This window comes from Neovison vison, chromosome 14 (genome assembly GCF_020171115.1).
Source record: "Neovison vison isolate M4711 chromosome 14, ASM_NN_V1, whole genome shotgun sequence".
Lineage (NCBI taxonomy): Eukaryota > Metazoa > Chordata > Mammalia > Carnivora > Mustelidae > Neogale > Neogale vison.
This window is the reverse complement of record NC_058104.1, coordinates 19288836-19307001: the sequence shown is the minus strand read 5'-3', so window position 1 is coordinate 19307001 and position 18166 is coordinate 19288836. Positions and strand designations below refer to the sequence as shown.

Sequence of the window (18166 nt, the reverse complement as noted above, 5' to 3'; positions counted from 1 at the left end):
TCCCTTGGCCTTCAACTCAGGTCATGATCCCAGGGTCCTGGGATTAAGCCCCATCTCAGGCTCTCTGCTCCGTGGGGAGCCTGCTTCTCCCTCTGCCTGCTTGTATTCTCTCTCTCTGTGTCACACAAATGAATAAAATCTTTTTTTAAAAAATCACCATCCTAGGGCGCCTGGGTGGCTCAGTGGGTTAAGCCGCTGCCTTCGGCTCAGGTCATGATCTCAGGGTCCTGGGATCGAGTCCCGCATTGGGCTCTCTGCTCACCAGGGAGCCTGCTTCCTCCTCTCTGCCTGCCTCTCTGCCTACTTGTAATCTCTCTCTGTCAAATAAATAAATAAAATCTTAAAAAAAAAAATCACCATCCTAGTTATGAAGATCAAGGTAGATCTATCTCCAAGATACTCTCTTGGTAGAATTTGAGTTTCTCGAAAATAAGCGCCTGCTAACTAACCACTGTGATAACGCCTGCGGCTAGCAGATGGGAGGTCTCAATATGCTTTGGAAAATACGCATGAATGGTTTTGAACTTGATACAACCGTGAACGGCTTTTGTCCCCATTCACAGATGTGGAAACTGAGGCTCGTAGCCCATGAGGGGCTGGCCAGGCTTCAGTAACCTGGACGTGGCTGCCCTGAGAATGAAACCACCCTCCAATGTCCTCGCAGAGCCGTCTCCCGTGCTGAACCCCAAGGCAGAGCGGCATCCCACGTCACCCCAGGAGCGCCCAAGTATCGGAATTTCCAAGCGCGGCGCGGGGCACTCTGGGAAGTGTAGTCCGGTCCGGTCTCCGTCTCGGGCGACTTCCGCTTCCGGCGGTCACGGACTTCGCGCGAGGCTTGGGGAAAGACGCGAGATAAGTGCTGCAGCCCCGGTAGGTATGGATGGTGTCTTCTTAGCTGCTGTCGTACTGTGTGTGGCGCGTCGTCGCAGCCACCAGGCAGAAGCGGAAATGGATCTCAGGACCCTTCCTGGCCTTTCTGGGCGCGCCCCAGGTGGGGAAACGGGGCAGAGCGTGTTCAGCCAAAGAGGACGAGAGTCCAGGGTAGCTACCGAGTCAGGCGTTAGGATGCCTAGGTTATTATTCCGGGCCAGAGTGCTGTAGCCTGGTGCTTCGGGGCTGGGGTTCTGGAAGCAGAGACGTGGCTTGCAGTCCCGTTTCTGGCGTTTCCCGGCTGTGTGACCTCCTCGGAGCTTCAGGGGGTTTTACTTGTAGAGATCACACTACCCCTATTATTACCAACATAAGAACAGAGGGAGAGCAAATGTGTATCGCCAGGTGCTCCGGAATTGGAGGCCAATATTATTATTTCAGAAAGAAGCAGGCAGGGCGCCTGGGTGGCTCAGTGGGTTAAAGCCCTCTGCCTTCAGGTCAGATCATGATCCCAGGGTTCTGGGATCGAGCCCCGCAACGGGCTCTCTGCTCAGTGGCGAGCCTGCTTCCCCCTTCTCACTCTGCCTGCCTGTTTGCCTACTTGTGATCTCTTTCTGTCAAATAAATAAATAAAACCTTAAGAAAAAAAAGAAGAAGCAGCAGCAGCAGCAGCAGGCAGGGCGCCCGGGTGGGTCAGTGGGTTAAGCATCAGCCTTCTGCCCAGGTCATGATCCCAGATTCCCTAGGCAACAGCTCTCCATCGTGCTCCTGCTCAGCGTGGTGTCTGCTTGTTCCTCTGCTCCCCACCCTGTTCCTGCTCGCTCACTCTCTCTCTCTCAGATACAATCTGAAGAAGAAGAAGAAAGAGGAGGGGGATGGGGAAGGAAGGAAGGAGGCAGTACAAGGTTGGGGCTATGCATTGACCTGGAAGGGCTCCATCTCCTAGGTAGACCGTGGGCGGACAGCACTTGGCACCTCTTGCTGTCTTATCTTGAACAACTTTTGCTTTTAGAACTGAGAACCCCAAAGGGCACTTCCTGCTTCTGAAGAGCGCCTTTCTGTCTGTGAGAGCGTTTTTTTTACCCTGGAGGTGGTGGCCAAGATTCCTTAACCAAACTCTACTTAGGCTCCTCACAACTCTTCTCAGCAGGGCCTTGACTTTGGGACTTCTGTGTTCATTTCTGCATTATCCAGTTTTAGCAAGAATCCAGTTGAGTCAGTTCAGCCAGGACCCCCACCCTTGATATCTGATTGGGTTCCTCACCCTCCAACATCCCCCAGGTGATGTCTGATCATGCTGGCCTGCCTTCAGCAAGAATTCTAGTAGGTTGGTTTAGCCACAGTCCCCCTGATGTTTCCTCTTATCTTCATCCTCCCCCACCTTGGCTATAAAATGCTGCCTTCCTCGCTGTGTTTGGGAGTCAAGCCCAGTGTCTCTCCCTCACTACACACCCTTTGCAGTGATCCCTGCACCTTTCTCTGGTCCTGGATAAAGCCTTCCGTACCATTGTTTGCCAAGTGGCATGAATAACTTCCCTGAACAGTGGTTGAGAAAGAAGTGTATTTCTCTCACTGTGTGTGTGTGTGTGTGTGTTGCCATCTCTCTCTCTCTCACAGGCTGGCTCTCTGCATGGTTGCCTTCAGCCCTGAGTATGGCTGAAAAGATTTTTGAGGGAAGCTGGGCATTTTACCTCTCTTTCTCTTCCCTTCGCTTTGGCCTCCTGCCCTTTTGGAGAAAACCATTGAAGAAAGTATTGAAGCTAAGGACATTCTGGCTTCTGTTAGTGAGGGGGATGAACCACCAGGTGAACTACTGGCCTTTTTTTTTTTTTCTCCCCAAGATTGATTGATTTTTAGAGAGCAAGAGCGGGGGAGGGGTAGAGGGACAGAATCTAAAGTGGACCCCGCTGAGCACGGAGCCTGATGTGGGGCTTGATCCAAAATCCAGAGCCACCCAGGAGCCCATGAACTAATGGTCTTTCTGTATAAATATTCTCCACTTAAACAATAGCATCCCTCTCTCCACTCCTGCTTCATGTCTCCTTTTTTTTTTTTTTTAAGCTTTTTTTATTTATTTGAGAGAGAGACAGAGTAAGAGAGAGCATGAGAGTGGGGAAGCAGACTCCCCATGGAGTCTGGGAGTCCGATTCAGGACTCGATTCCAGGACTCCGGGATCATGACCTGAGCTCAAGGCAGTTTCCCAACCAACTGAGCCACCCAGGTGCCCTACATGTTTCTTTATAACACTGTCACTGCCTGTGTCATTCCCTTTGTTTGTGTGTGCCAGAAACAGCCCAGAAACCTGTTGATGTGTTTTGTTTATCTCACACAGGTCTTAAAACCAGTTTGAGTCTACATTCAAAATTAGGAGATTTCCCCTGAACATCTATATATCAGACTTCTTCAGTTAGACGGACTGGCAGCACGGGGGCTGTGTCCCCGGCTACTTCCCACTTCCCTGACACTGGCTTCCAGCGGGAGCTGCCATTGTCCTGGCACTGCTGTGTCTCTTGTAGTGGGGATAGACTCTCCACATTCATGCCACTCTCCTACCTGGCAGTGCCAAAGACCAAGATGGACACGTGTTTTAAGAAAAAAGGGGGAGAGCAAGTGTCTTTGTGCATAGCATGAATATCCCAGAATGTTGGGTGTGCCAGCTGTCTGTGTTGAAAGGCCTGTCTTGCTTCCTTTCCTGCCCCTGGTCTGGAGTGGGTGGTCTGAAGACCGAGGAGAATCATCAGTCATTCCAAGGACTGGCAGTTTGCGGCGGGGGGGGGGGGGGCAGGTCTGGTTGTATTATCTGGACTGAATTATGTCGTATGTTGAAGCCCTAACCCTCAATGTAACTATATTTGGAGAGAGGATTTGTAAGCGGTCATTAGGTTAAATGAGATGATAACAGGTGGGGCCCTAACCTGAAAGGACTGTGACCTTAGTAAGGGGGATCATTCTCTATCAGGTGAGGATACAGTGAGAAGGTAACAGTCCGCACGCTGGAAGAGAGCTCTCATGAGGGACTGAATCCACCGACACCGTGATCTTGGACTTCTAGACTTCAGAACTGTACAGATGAGTAAGGATTTCCAAGCATGCCTGGTGGTCCTTGAACCCCCCTTCTTCCTCCACACTCCAGCCTCCTTATCCTGGAGGTAGCTCTCCCTCAGAGGAATGGTCATGCTTTGCAAGGCTGTTCTTAACATGTTAGCTTCTCATTTGACCTGCTGGCTGCAGGGATAAGACATGAAGTTTCAAGTGCTGGGTGGCTGAGGGTGTAAACGGTGGCCATCTTCGGCCTCCCTGTTAACTGATGTATCCTCTCATCTGTCTCCAATTTAATAATGGAACCAAAACACAAGCATTCGCCAAGGAGAGATTTCCCAGGCATTCACAGCAAGCATTCTTTTCCCTCCTGCTTTGTGTTAATGAAAATAGTAACAATGCTGTTTACTGACTCCTAGATTTCACCCTAGAGTGGAGTGTTTGAATGTATTAGATCATTGAATCCTAGTAAGTATCCTCTGGGGCACAGGTACTGTTTATCTCCATCTGTACCACCATCATCATGTTTGTGAATGAAGTTTGTGTAAGGCTGAGCTGCAGGAATATGAAAAACATATTCCTCCCACTCATCTATTCAGTCATCAAGCAATTATTTACTGAGCACCTCTGTGAACCAAGCAGATCTGCCCACTGTGTTTTGAAAACCAGAGGGTATTGTGGCCCCAAGTGACCCCCTCAAAGGATAACCTTGAGGCAGGACCAGAGTCTGGCAAGGAATCATTCGGATGTTTATTCCAAGGCAGGCCTCTGATTACCTGGCTGGTGTTCAGGAGAATCTTAGGGGAGTCGTTGGGGCCACAGACTCGGGACTGGACCTGCCTGAGTTTGACTTGACTTTTCCCCTTTCCTAGCTGTGTGGCCTTTAGTAGGGCTATGCCCTCTCTGAGCTTCAGTTTACTCATCTAGAATTTGGGTCATAATGATACCTATACAAGAGAGTCCTTGTGAAGATTTAAGTCGCACAGTAAAGAATTCCCGTGGACTGATGAAGTGCTTAAAAAACATTAGCTTTGGGACCCTTGCATATCTCCGTTGGCTGAGCATCTGCCTTTGGCTCAGGTCGTGATCCCAGGGTCCTGGGATCAAGTCCTGCATTAGCCGGAAGCCTGCTTCTCCCTCTGCCTGCTGCCCGCCCCCCACTCATGCTTTCTCTCTCTCTCTGACAAATAAATAAAGAAAAGCTTTTTTAAAAGATTAAAAAACATTAGCTTTTATTATTGCCTCATGGAAGCCTTAGAAAAAGTGTATGGGTGTCTAGGTGGCTCAGTTGGTTAAGCAGCTGGCTCTTGGTTTCGGCTCAGATCATGATCTTGGGGTCCTGGGATCAAGCCCTGAGTTGGGCTCCACACTTGGGGGTCTGCTTCATGATTCTCTCTGAAAAAAAAAATGTTTTTTTAAGTGTAATAAAACACCCATTCTATATTGTTTTGAGGCATGCCAGCTCTCCAATGACTCTTTTAGATAATTTAGTCAAATTAAACTGTTTGATTTGTATATTGAGTTTTTAGTTCTTGGTCATTTGGACATTGAGAAATTGCTACCAAAGATGAGAACTTTTGGAGGGCTTGACTGTATACCCTGTTTTCCTTCTAGTTAATAAGAGCAAGTGTGAGCTGAGCCGATGTCCCAGATGTGATGACAGAACTATGTCTTCACTCTTACAAGATCTTCCCCTCTGTCTTCAGAGAACGGTCCATACGTGCTGCAAACTTCTGTGAGTATGAGGCTCCCATTTTAACTTGAACTGTTTTGTAGACCCCATAAACACTGTGAAAACAAGCTACAGCTACAAGAATAAATAGTGATCTGTGTGCTTAACTATAAATACTTTTCATTCAGACTGTGAACAGTGCTTGGGGCATTAGTGGACCCAGTGACCTCTTACGGGAACTCCATGGTGCCACGTACCCAGGACCCACACCCTGAGACCCGCATGCTTCATCTCCTTGGGGCTGCAAGTCATGACGCTAGAGCCGATGCTTAAGGAGCATTGGTTATGCACTGCACATTGTCACAGGTGCTGTACAATCAGTCTCATCTAATCCTGTCCCTCAGCTCTCTGAAGCCGGGGCTATGGGAGTCCCCATTTCACAGGTGAGGAAGGTAAGGCGTACCTAGTTAATAAGTAGTGGGACCAGGATTTGAAGCACAGATTAGGAGTGTTTTCTGTGGATGCCCAAATTCATCCTGACTTATATTTGTTAGGGACTGCATGTTTGTGTGTCCCCCAAAATAGAATTAAGACCGAAATCCGAGGGGCACCTGGGCATCCGAGGGGCACCTGGGCGACTCAGTTGGTTAATGCCTGCCTTTGGGTCTGGTCATGATCCCAGGGTTCTGGGATCCAGCCTTATGTCAAGCTCTCTGCTTAGTGGGGAGTCTGGTTCTCTCTCTGCCCCTCACCCTGCTCATGCTCTCCCTCCCTCCCTCTCTCTGTCAAATAAATAAAATCTTTTATTTTTTAAAGATTTTATTTAGTTACTTGACAGATCACAAGTAGGCAGAGAGGCAGGCAGAGAGAGGGGGAAGCAGGCTGCCCACTGAGCAGAGAGCCCGATGCAGGGCTCGATCCCAGAACCCTGGGATCATGACCTGAGCCGAAGGCAGAGGCTTAACCCACTGAGCCACCCAGGTGCCCCTCAAATAAATAAAATCTTAAGAAGAAAAAAAAAAAAGACTGAAATCCTAAACAAACCCACACAAGATCTGGAGCAAAGCAGAAACTTGTCCTTTAAACCTCTGTTGGTTGTAGTCACTGAAAATTGCCCAGACAGGAGAGGGCCAAGGCTATGTCAGCTGGGCCTTGGTCACTACATTGACTTGCTAACTTCTGGATATATGGCACTGAGGAGAAGATGCCTGGTCCCCACAGCTAACCAGGAGGCAGTTAGAAAGGGGAAGGCATGGCATAGCTTTGAAAATGCTGGCATCCCCAGAGCTCTCTGCTCCCGTACACACTACCCAGCACACTCTGCAATCAGATCAGGGTCTTGTAGTCCTACAGAACCTGCTGGTTTTCCTGCAGATTCTCCACCTGCCTCTTCTGTGTTCCTCCTTTTCCCTCTCCTGCTTTATTTGGTCTATCTTCTTCCTGCCCTGCTGCGTCCTTCCTCTGACTTGTTCGAAGGTCCCCCTTGCACATTCTCCTCCCAAAGCAATCTGAGCTCAGGCCTCTTGTGTTGGACCTAAGGACCACTTCCTTGAGTAAGTGTACACTTTGGTGTTCGTTCATTCTAACATTCTTGCCTTCCTGGCCAGCAACCCCATGCTGAAGGAGAAACTGAGGCATATATGGTCCTGCCTTTCTTCAGGCCCCAGCACAAGGCTGTGGAGGCCTGGAACAGTCCTGAAATCTGCCCTTAAAGATGCCTCCCGCTTAGGGAGGGGCAGTGAAATTAGTCACGGGCAGCCCAGTGTCTTGTTCTGCTCCGTGTGCCCACAATAAAAACTGGATATTGGATGTAGTAGGAAAAAATGAAACATGAGAGAGAATGGCAAGTAGGATGGGAAGAAATGCTAGTGGGAAGATGGGGTAAGGTGCTAGGTCTGGGGAATGCCACAGCTGAAGGACTCGGGAATCTCCTGGTCCTTATGTTAGTGATGATGTTTATGGAGCACTTATTTTTTTTTTTTAAAGATTTTATTTATTTATTTGACAGAGAGAGATCACAAGTAGGCAGAGAGGCAGGCAGAGAGAGAGAGGAGGAAGCAGGCTCCCCGCTGAGCAGAGAGCCCGATGCGGGACTCAATCCCAGGACCCCGAGATCATGACCTGAGCCGAAGGCAGTGGCCCAACCCACTGTGCCACCCAGGCGCCCCTTATGGAGCACTTATGATGTGCTAAGCAGCTAACGCTCTCCATGACCTTTACCTGCTTAAATTCCAGGGGCTTAGTCTCTCCCAGGCTGCACAGCAACACCAAGGACCTTCTGTTCATGGTGCCTGCTTGGTACAAAGCAGAGCTCAATAAATATTTATTGATTAAATTAGCAAATAAATAAGCAATTGGTAGCCAACATGCCCCAGATAGGTAACTTTCTTTTTTTTTTTTTTTTTTTTAGATAGGTAACTTTCTGAGTCTTCATTAACTAGTCTCTAAAATGAAGAGGTGGACTAGAACAGATGCCAGGGTTCTAACCTCATTCCAGCTCTCCACTTACTGAGTATGTATGGACCTTAGGCAGGTTGTTGAACCTCTATGTGTCTCCTTTCCTCATCTATAAAATATTGCTAACAGTACCTACCTCCCAATGTTGTGTTTTTTTTTTAAGATTTTTTTTATGTATTTATTTGACAGAGAGAAATCACAAGTAGATGGAGAGGCAGGCAGAGAGAGAGAGGGAAGCAGGCTCCCTGCTGAGCAGAGAGCCCGATGCGGGACTTGATCCCAGGTCCCTGAGATCATGACCTGAGCCGAGGGCAGCGGCTTAACCCACTCAGCCACCCAGGTGCCCCTGTTGTTTGTTTTTTAAGATTTTATTTATTTGACAGAGAGTGAGAGAGCACAAGTAGGGGGAGGGGAAGAAGCCAGCTCCCCACTGAGCCAGGAACCAATGTGGGGATCCCAGGACCCTGAGATCATGATCCCAGCCAAAGGCAGCTGTTGGACCCAGCCATCCAGGCACCAACCCCGCCACCCCCCTCCCTGGCCATGGTTGTTGGAAAGATGAATTGTTAATAATTGGAAAGTACTTAAAACAGAGCCTGGTACGTACAAAGTCCCATGTAAGTAGAAATGTAAATTCACAAGTCCCCGCCCGCAGTGTATTTTTCTCAGGCCAGGGGAGGGCGGATGGAAAGGATGCAGGGAGAATTGCCCAGAACCTGCGGCGCCTCGAAAACCTTGCCCCTTCACTGAAGGTGCAAGGACTACTTTACCCATAATGCCTCCCATGGACCCGCCCACGCGGTCTCATTCTCACCGTCTTACTGGTGGTCGGCCACAGTTCAAGGACTACGTTGCCCACAATGCCCGCCGTGGACCCGCCTATCCAGACTCAGTCCCGCACTCGACAGCCGGCTCGGCCAGTAGCGCGGGGACTACATTACCCACAATGCGCCGGTGCCCGCCCACAGCGTGCTGAATCTGCGGCTCTCGAGGACCCGTCTCGGGTGTTCGTTGTGTGGGTTTGTTTGTCTCGTCTGTGGGCGGCTTGTCTGCTGCGCCTCCTGCTCCTGCGGTCCACTCTCAGCCGGGCCTGCCTCGCTGCGGGTGAGTGCGGGTGCGGGGCGCGGGGTCCCGGCTCGAGCTTCCATCCCGGGTCCACGTCAGAGCCCGGGTTTGTGCTCGGCCTGGGCTGCCGCTCACCCTCCACCTGAGGACGAAGCCGGGGAAAGTAGCCCGGCCGGGGACTCCCAGCACTCCCAGGACCCTGGAGTTGGAGAGGCCGAGGTGACCATCCAGTCGGGGGTACCCGGCGGGCCTATGGGGCTTGCAGGGCCCGAAATCGGGGGTCAGGTCGTGACAGATTCCGCGTCCTCGTAGTCAGAGGGCGCCCTGGTTCTCACCATGTTTCCAAAGGGACCCCAGCCCAGGGGGGCCAGCCGTGGTAACAAACACCGCGTTTCTCTAACTCTGATCCTATTCCAGGCAATGCGCGAAACCCTTTACAAAAATCCTTTAGTCTTCTCAGCAGCCTCTGTGTAGGGATACCATTTTCTCCGCTTTTTGAACGCGGAACCGAGGCTCGGAGGGTTTGAGTAACTTGCCTGGGAATTAGCAGGGGGTAGCCGCAAGAACCCTTTAACCTACAAATTCAAGCCGTTTTCTTTTGCCAGTGAGCATGAGTTGGCTCTGGGGCAAGCACAGGGGCTTGTGGGTAGATGCTTATCTAGCCCTAACACCGCACCAAGATGATTTTACTGTTTCCGTACAGAGCCCTGCAAACCTCTTTTCCAGTGTCTGGCCTGAGGTACCGGGAAGCACAAATTTGAGCCCTGAGGTACTAGAAAGCGAAACCCGCCCCAGACAATGGCCACCACACCTGGTCTCCAGCCTCCACCGCCCCTGGACCAAGATGAGATCTTGATCGTGAAGGTGGAGGAGGATTTCTGCTGGGAAGAGGAGCCCTCCCTGCAGCCAGAAGACCCCAGCCCTGAGACCTTCCGCCAGCTCTTCCGGCTCTTTTGTTACCAGGAGGTGGCGGGGCCGCGGGAGGCCCTGAGCCGCCTCTGGGAGCTCTGCTGCCGGTGGCTACGGCCAGAGCTGCGCACCAAGGAGCAGATCCTGGAGCTGCTGGTGCTGGAGCAGTTCCTGATGGTGCTGCCAGGGGAGATCCAGGCCCGGGTGCGGGAGCAGCAGCCGGAGAGTGGTGAGGAGGCCGTGGTCCTCGTGGAAGGGCTGCAGCGGGAGCCCAGGAAACAGAGGCAGCGGGTGAGGTGGGGGGCAATTTGGCCCTGAGGTGAGGAAACGGGGCCCCAAGACCTCAGGGCCCTGCCCTCTTTGGAAATTCCTTGGAAATTTCCAAATTTCAGAGCTCAGAGCCACGGCCTGCCTGGGTCTCTGGGGGGGCGGGGGACTGGGGCTGCCTGAACCTGTGAATTGAAGAAGGCAACTGCGGACTGTTTCTCAGCCTTGGCTGATGGGTGTAAATCCATCGACTAAGCACAGGTAGTCCACTAGCTGTGTGGTTTGGTTTGTCAGCATCATCCCGGTGGGAGGTCAGACACAGCTTTTGACAGGAGGGAGGTTATAGACTTTTCCAGGCAAGGTGCTGGGGGTTGAAGAGATCCCAAAATGAGGAGGAAGAAAAAGCAGGGGCTGGTGGATACCCTGGTTAGAGACCCCCATGTTCCCAGGCTCTCTGGAGCTGTGCCATCCCAGGCAGTGGCTACTGGCCACATGTGTTTTTTTTTAAAGTTACAACTAAATATGTCATTGTAGTTCCTAGGTCACACCAGGCACATTTCAAGGGCTCAGTTGTCACACGTGGCCAGTGGCCCCTGTACTGGATACTAGACAACGAAGATGTAGGACACATTTTGTCGTCATGCAAAGTTCTGTGGACAGCATCACTCTAGGGCACACTCCCAGCTTCTAAGAAAATCTGAGGAGTGGGAAGTCTTACAGATTTCTCTTGCTTTGATTAGATTAGTTTTTCTAGACTAAATATTTGGCAGATATGGACAGGTGACCTTTCTTCTTGTGGTGGTACCATTGGCCGTACACTGCTTTTCTATTTGCCCAGCAGCATAGACACATCCCTCCCCAAACTTGACCATAGTGTGAGTTGATTGCAGTAGGCAAATCCTGCTGTTGTGGCCAGTAGGAATTCAGGATCCCTTCCCAGCCCCTCTAGCCTTGGCGTTGGGGTTCTTAGCACAGCTTCCCTCTGGCTCCGTGCACCCCATAACCTTTGGGGACTGTCTCCTCTTAGAAGTGTGCAATGTTGAGCCTGACACGGGTCCCTGGCAGTGGTTTCACTGTTCCTCGGAGATGTCTCTTGTCCCAAGTACTGTTGCAGAGCTCAGTAAACTCCAAGACCCAAGTTCATCCTCTTCACGTTCTCTGGAATTGGGAAACGGATGGTTTCAGAGCACCGGCAGGTGAATTTAAAAAAATGCAGCACATGAAATAGTGCGAACTTCAGAAATGAGACCTGATTGGGGATTCTCCTGGCTCAGGAAGGAAGGACAAGAATATGATGGGGAGAGACTGGGGAGACTCATCCAGGGACAGAGCAGGTCTCACTTTGTCCCACTTGGGAGCGTGACCTCTTTGCAGCTACATTCCTTCTTCCAGCATGTCTGGAGGGAGGACTGTGTGGCATGTGGCGGGCTGTGGGGGTAGACAGGGAGAGGAAGCCCTGGGTGGGGGTGGGGGGGTGAGGCACAGTTGGGCAGAGCCTGGGAACAGGAAGATGGCCAGGGGTGCCTGAGACAGTAGTTGGGGACCTGATGGGTTTTCTCCCAACCTTCTGGGAACTGGTGGACAGATCTCTGTCTGCATGCAGGGCCTAGAGGTGCTCCCTGATGACGTAGCACCCCATGGGGCAGGAGAACAGTCCTTGAAACACCAGGTGGAGGCCAGGCCAGAGGAGCTGTCTCTGGAGCAAGGGTCTGGATGCTCCAGCCAGCAGCCCCTATCCCAGCGGAGCCGCAGACCAAAGAGGGGCCCCCAGCTCTGGCCAAAGAGGGGTGAGTAGCCATCCCTCTAGATAAAAGAAGGCCTGCAGGGGAAGGAGGCAGAGGGAAGGGGGTATCACAGGAGGCTGTGCATGTGGGAGGGACAAGTTGCAAAGGTGGGGAGTAGTTGCACCTGTCTGGGCCTTCGCTACTGTGTGCACTGGTGGGCTGTGTGGCCTTCTCTGGCAACTCTGCTCTTTCCCCAGGCCCAGCGGCCTCCCAGCATCAGGAGACAGCAGCTTCGGCCACGTCCTTCGTTCCGTCATGGTCCCAGGTGAGTGCACGTTCCCAGTCTGCATCTTTCCTGTGGGTACCCCGCCCTTGTCACGGGGGCACTTCTCTCCTGTCAGGTCCAACTCGCAGAGGCATTCCCTTGTGGAATGGCCCCTTTACCCCGACTTTCTCCTCCTGAGGTCGTTTCTCGGATCCCGTCGGGTATTAGTTGTGCCCCAGAGGATTCTGGGGCTTAATGGTGAGCTGGGGCAGTCGTTTCCAACCCAGCCAGGCGCTAGACTCTTGGGACTTTGGGCAAAAATATGGATTCCTCCCCCAGCCCTGGCCTGGAATTGAACTCTCCTTTGCTTGTTCATTTAAATAACAGCTTTATTGAGGGGCGTCTGGGAGGCTCAGTTGGTTAAGCACCTGACTCTTGATTTGGGCTCAGGTCATGATCTCAGGGTTGGGAGATCAAACCCCCTGCAGGCTCTGCCCTCAGTGGGGAGTCTGCTGGAGACTCTCTCTGCCTCTCCTCCTCCACCTGCTCCTGCTACTCTTGCTCTTTCTAAAATAAATAAATCTTTTTTAAAAAATACAGCCTTATCGAGGTGTAATTCACACACATCCGGCTCAGCTGTTCGGAGTGCATGGCGTTTAGCGTATTTATAGAGTTATGCAGCCATCGTCCCAGTTCTCAAAACACTTTCCTCCCCAGCACACCCCATACTCATTAGCAGCAGCCCCCCATTTCCCCTTCCCCAGCCCCTGGCAACCTGCTTTCTGTCTGTACAGATTTGCCTCTTCTAGACCTTGTTTGCTTGGGTTTTAATCTGCTCCTTGAGTCAGTTTGGTGCTAGATTTAGAACGACTAGATTTAGAACGACTAGCCTAGAGGCTTCCCGAAGTTCCCAAGACACCCGACTTGGGTCCCAGGGCTGGTTGAGCTGAGGCAGGGCATGCCTAACTCATGCCCCTGGAGAACCTGGGCGCCAGTGACTGAATGCACAGGGGAACCGGCTGCTCCAGACGGTGAATCTGTCTGCACTGTCTCTGGCCCAGCAGCAGAGGGACAGAGTGCAGCGGTGATGGTGTCCTCCCAGGGAGCAGGATTCAGCCATTTTGTGAGCAGAGCCTGAGGAGGAGGGGTGGACAACAGCCTATGGAGAGGGAAGGTATTGGAGAGAGGAAGTTGGGGGAGACAAGCAGGACCTGCCATTGTGATACAGGTGGAGGGGGTCGGTGAGCCCACCAGGCTGACCCACATTACGGATCTGCAGTGTGGGACTGGGTGGTTTGCATTCCAGCAGGTGCCAGTGACCTTGGAGGACATGGCAGCGTACCTGTCCCAGGAGGAGTGGGAGAGCCCGGACCCAGCTCAGCGGGACTGTAGCTGGGACGCACTGCCGGAACACAGGGGTAACGTGCGGAGAGGCCCCGGCCACTGTTCCTCGGTGGCGTGTCTGATGTGGGCCGGTCTCAGGAAGGGGGGCTTCTTCCCCAGGCTGGCTGTGCCCGGGTGGGTTCCGTGGGCCAGGGCCACTCCCTGGAGAGTCTGCTCAGCAAGCAGCTGGGTGCAGCCTGCCAAGCCAGGGTTGCTAGTCACCCGTCAGGGGCCCGGCCGCAGTGGGGAGACTATGGCTGCTCACCTCGCCCCAGGCAAGTGCCCACAGAGGTCCTGGATTCCTTGTTCTTTTGTGCCTTCACCCACATGGTTGGTCCAGTTTTACTTCCGCCTCTGTCCTGCCCACAGCCCTGTGGGTCGAGCTGCTCCTGGGAAGGCCTTGACCATCCACAGCCTCTCCTGACCACCTCCACCCCCAGCTCCCCACACAGCACCGCTGCTCTCCCTGCTCTGCTCTCTTGACATTCCAGATACCCGTTCACTCCCTGCAACACGTTCAGCTCAAGGAACTGAGCTGCCTCTTGGTATCAGTTGGGTTTCTCCAGAGAAACAGAACCAGTTGTGTGTGTGTGTGTGTGTGTGTGTGTAAGTTAAGACATTTGTTTTAAGGAATTGGCTCACAGGATGGTGACTTCTGGCAAGCATAAAATCATAGGACAGGCCTGCAGACTGGAAATTTGAGTAAGAATTGATGTCCCAAGTCTGATATCTGCAGGGCAGCCAACTGACTAGAAACCTGGGTGGGATTTCTGTATTGCAGTCTTGAGGTAGAATTCCTTCTCTGGGGGAGGTACCTGGCTGGCTTAGTCGGTTTAGTGTCCACCTTGATGTCCGCTCAGGTCATGATCTCAAGGCCTGCAAAGGGCTCCATGCCGGGTAGGAAGTTTGCTTAGGATTGTCTCTCTCCCTCTGCCCCTCTCTGCGAAGCCTCAGGTTTTGCTCTTAAGACCTTCTACTGATAAGTTGAGGCCCACCTACAGTATGGAGGATGATCTGCTTTTTTTTATAGTCACCTGATTATAACTGTTATGCAGATCTACAGATAACATTGTGAGAGGTTATTTAGTCTGGCTGTAGTTATGTTTGATTAAACACCAAAACACTGTTGACATTGAGGCTGTAGAATTCTGTTATGATGCCGTCTTGTGAGCTATAGGGTGTTCACCAGCATCCCTGGCTTCCACCCACTAGCAGCAAGTGTGACAACTAAAAATGCCTTCAGACACTGCCCAGTGCCCTCTGAGGGCCGACACTGCCCCGGGATGAGAACCCTTGGCCTAAAGGTTATGAGCCCAGACCCTAGAGCCCACTCTGTAACTTACTAGTCGAGTGACTTTGGTTGAGTCCCTCAACATCCCTGTGCCTCAGTTTCCCCATCTTATGATGGGGGCAGTAACAGCACCCACCTCACTGGCGTTGTGAGGGTTTCATGGGCTGCTGGCCATGGTTTATTATCTCCATTTGGGGTCTGACACTCTCCCCTGCTAAGTGCTCTGAGCCTCGCTCTCATGTTCCTCAGATGGGACCGCTGCCCAGCCTCTGCCCTCTTATTAGACACATATCCTCTCCCCGTGAGGGCCTCAGGGACTGTGCTTTCTCTGTCCCAGGGCTTGGGCTGCAACTTGATGGAGAGGACGCCAGGGAGGACATGTCGATGAGAAGGGAGCGGGACCGAGAGCCGGCCGGGGTCATGACCAGACCTGAGCAGCCTCTGGAAAGAGCAGGACCCCGACGAGTCGAAAAGCCGTACATGTGCCCTGAGTGTGGCAAAGGCTTTAGCAAAACGTCCCACTTGACCAAGCACCAGCGCACGCACACCGGAGAGCGGCCCTACAAGTGTCAGGTGTGCGGGAAGGGCTTCAGTGACCGCTCCAACTTCAGCACGCACCAGAGGGTCCACACGGGCGAGAAGCCGTACGCGTGCGCTGAGTGCGGGAAGCGCTTCAGCCAGAGCTCCAGCCTGGTCATCCACCGCAGGATGCACACCGGGGAGCGGCCTTACGCCTGTGCCGAGTGCGGGAAGCGCTTCAGCAACAGCTCCCACTTCAGCGCGCACCGGAGGACACACGCGGGCGAGAAGCCCTTCGTGTGCCCAGCCTGTGGCAGGGGCTTCCGCCGGGGCACGGACCTCCACAAACACCAGCGGACCCACAGCGAAGAGCAGCACCCACCGGGCCCACAGAGCCCCGCAGCGCGGTTCCAGGAGGCCCCCGGGCCGAAGCCTGGCCGCCACTCACTGAGCTACCCGCCTCGGGGGGCCCGGTCAGAATGTCACGGTCAGAGTTCATGAAGCTGCTGGAGTTACTCTCTTGGAACCAGAACCCTAACCTGAAGGCATTTCGGACGCACCTCATTTGCCCCTGCTGGGGGCCCAACTGATGGCCGTGGACGTTTCAGGTGGCCAGGCTGAGGGAAGAATCCGGGCACTGAGTGTGGCAGTGACGGCTGGACACGGAGCCGGTAGACCTAGGCCGTGGGGCCGCTGTCCAGATGAGCACAGCCTGGGCGGCTTAGCACCCCAGGGATGGATTCTCCCTGTTGAGGGGGCCGGAAGTCCGATTCAAGGTGTAGGCAGGCTGCTGCTTTCCGGACGCCCTGATGGGAGACACCATCCCACGCCTCTCTTCTGGCTTCTGATGTTGCCGGCGTCCCCAGTGTTCTCACCTTACGGCCCCATCGCTCCCGTCTCTGCCTCTTCTCTGCTCTGGTGTCCTCTCTAAGGGCACAGTCCTTCGATTTAGGGCCCCCAGTCCAGAATGACCTCATCTTAATTACATCAGCAAAGACCCTGTTTCCAAATAAGGGCACATTCTGAGGTTGTGGGTGGACGTGAAGCTGGGGACACTTTGTCGGCCCATTTTGGGGAAGCCTCAACGGCTCCTGTTTCTTGCAGTGTTAACACACCCTAGCCTTTCCTGGCCTCTCACCTTCCCCTCCAGCCTTGCCACACTCAGTGTGTAGGCCGTGGGGGCTTTTCCGTGTCCCTGTGTTATCAGCGGGACCGTGGCGGGGAGTTGGGGGTCACCTTCATAGATCCACAGCTGTTCTAAAGGATGAATGCCTGGTGTGGGAACACTTCCCTGATACCCCATCTTCCAGCCTCCGCAGCCTGTGAGGAAGCCTGTGGATTTTACCTGTCTTCCCATCTGTCCCCACGGCAGGAGTCCATGGTTGTCTTTGTTCCAGCCCCAAGTGGCCAGGACAGAGGCAGCCTTGGCTGACGCACTGGGTCTTTCTGAGGCAGACAGGAAGCTGACAAGCTCCCGTAGAGGGTCCTTGTTCTATTTCGTCATTGGAGTTGGGGCAGCTGCTGAAACCCCTTGGTTCTGGAACATTCCATGCAGGGAGTGTGGCAGTTTCCCATGATGGGGTTGCCTTGGGCCTTGTCTTGTGCTCCATTCTATTTGTTACCCAATCACTGTAGGTATTTTCCATCTTTCAGTGTAACCCAGGTTCCAGGATGTGTGATTTGTTCTTGGTTCCTTTAATAAACAAAGTCGGTCCCTCTGGCCTCGTGCGCTCTGCCCTGTGTGTTTTCCAGAGAAGGGGCCACTCAGTTGAAGCACGGTTTTACCTTCTAGGCCTGCTTCCAGGGCTCTTGAGCATGCCTGGCAGTGCCGACCACCCTCCTTCCCTATGTGGCCGTGAGTCTGCAGGCTCACTTCTGTTGTGTCCAGGCTGGTGCTGAGGCAGCTACCCACCTACTTCTTAATGTGGGACCCGGGCCTATTAGTGCCTGTTCTAGAATATTCTCTCACACAGTCCTAGGACATAGGACTTTTGTGACTTTCCTTTTATAGACGGGAAACTGAGGTCCTGAGTGCTTCTACCACCTTGTCCAGGTGGCAGAACTGGCTGTAAACTCAGAGCTGAACTCCTACCACATCATCTTCTTGGCTTGCCTTAATGGTCATTCACCCAGTTGAACTTGGAACAAAGCATTTATCTTCTTACTTTGTGAAACATGCTTAATGAACTTCCTGGCATTAAAGGGGGTAGAGATGGGGAAAATGGGCTTAAAGGGAAAAAAAGCTGGCCATAGCTCTTGATAGGCTGCATGGGTGGAGGTGGTCACGTTCAGTCTGCCTTGCCCAGCAGCCGAGCTCTGACCACACTGCAGGTGCCCTGGAGCAGAGGGGGAGGGACTTTCACAGATGGGCGAGACCTGGGAGCTCAGATGACACAGCCTGGTCACCTTCCCTGCTAATAGGCCCACCCAGGGCCTCCCGTGGCCTTGGTGTAAGTTGTCTCACCCCTGGCCCCTCGCTGGTGTGGGGGCCCCCATGGCCATATCAAGGGGGTCTGTGGTCCTCACTGGCTGGCTGAGCCTGCCTTGCCTGGTACAGGGCTTCATGGAAAGAGACCCTTACCTATCCGTAGCACATGCCAGCATGTGGTGACCTCAACCAAATGCTGGAACCTGTGCCCAATCCCAAGGACCCTGCCAAGCCGCTAAGCCCGTGTCACGGGGACTTGAGAGGACTGCTCTTCCC

At 53.0% G+C, this 18166-nt stretch overlaps 1 protein-coding gene across 5 annotated transcripts; it reads left to right on the top strand.

The window, feature by feature from the left end:
• Positions 1–847: 847 nt before the first annotated feature.
• On the top strand, positions 848–17184 carry ZNF500 (zinc finger protein 500). 5 transcript variants are annotated; one of them, XM_044233684.1, is made up of 9 exons: positions 848–991; positions 3831–3944; positions 5525–5645; positions 5771–5948; positions 9808–10304; positions 11884–12067; positions 12262–12329; positions 13579–13687; positions 15281–17184. In XM_044233684.1, the coding sequence occupies exons 5-9, from the start codon at positions 9903–9905 to the stop codon at positions 15961–15963; spliced, it is 1446 nt and encodes a 481-aa protein (XP_044089619.1). In that variant the 5' UTR covers positions 848–991; positions 3831–3944; positions 5525–5645; positions 5771–5948; positions 9808–9902; the 3' UTR covers positions 15964–17184. The 5 variants fall into 5 exon arrangements, with proteins under 5 accessions (XP_044089619.1, XP_044089614.1, XP_044089615.1 ...); XM_044233679.1 differs by having other exon boundaries at positions 13576–13687; XM_044233680.1 differs by lacking the exon at positions 3831–3944 and having other exon boundaries at positions 13576–13687.
• Positions 17185–18166: the final 982 nt, after the last annotated feature.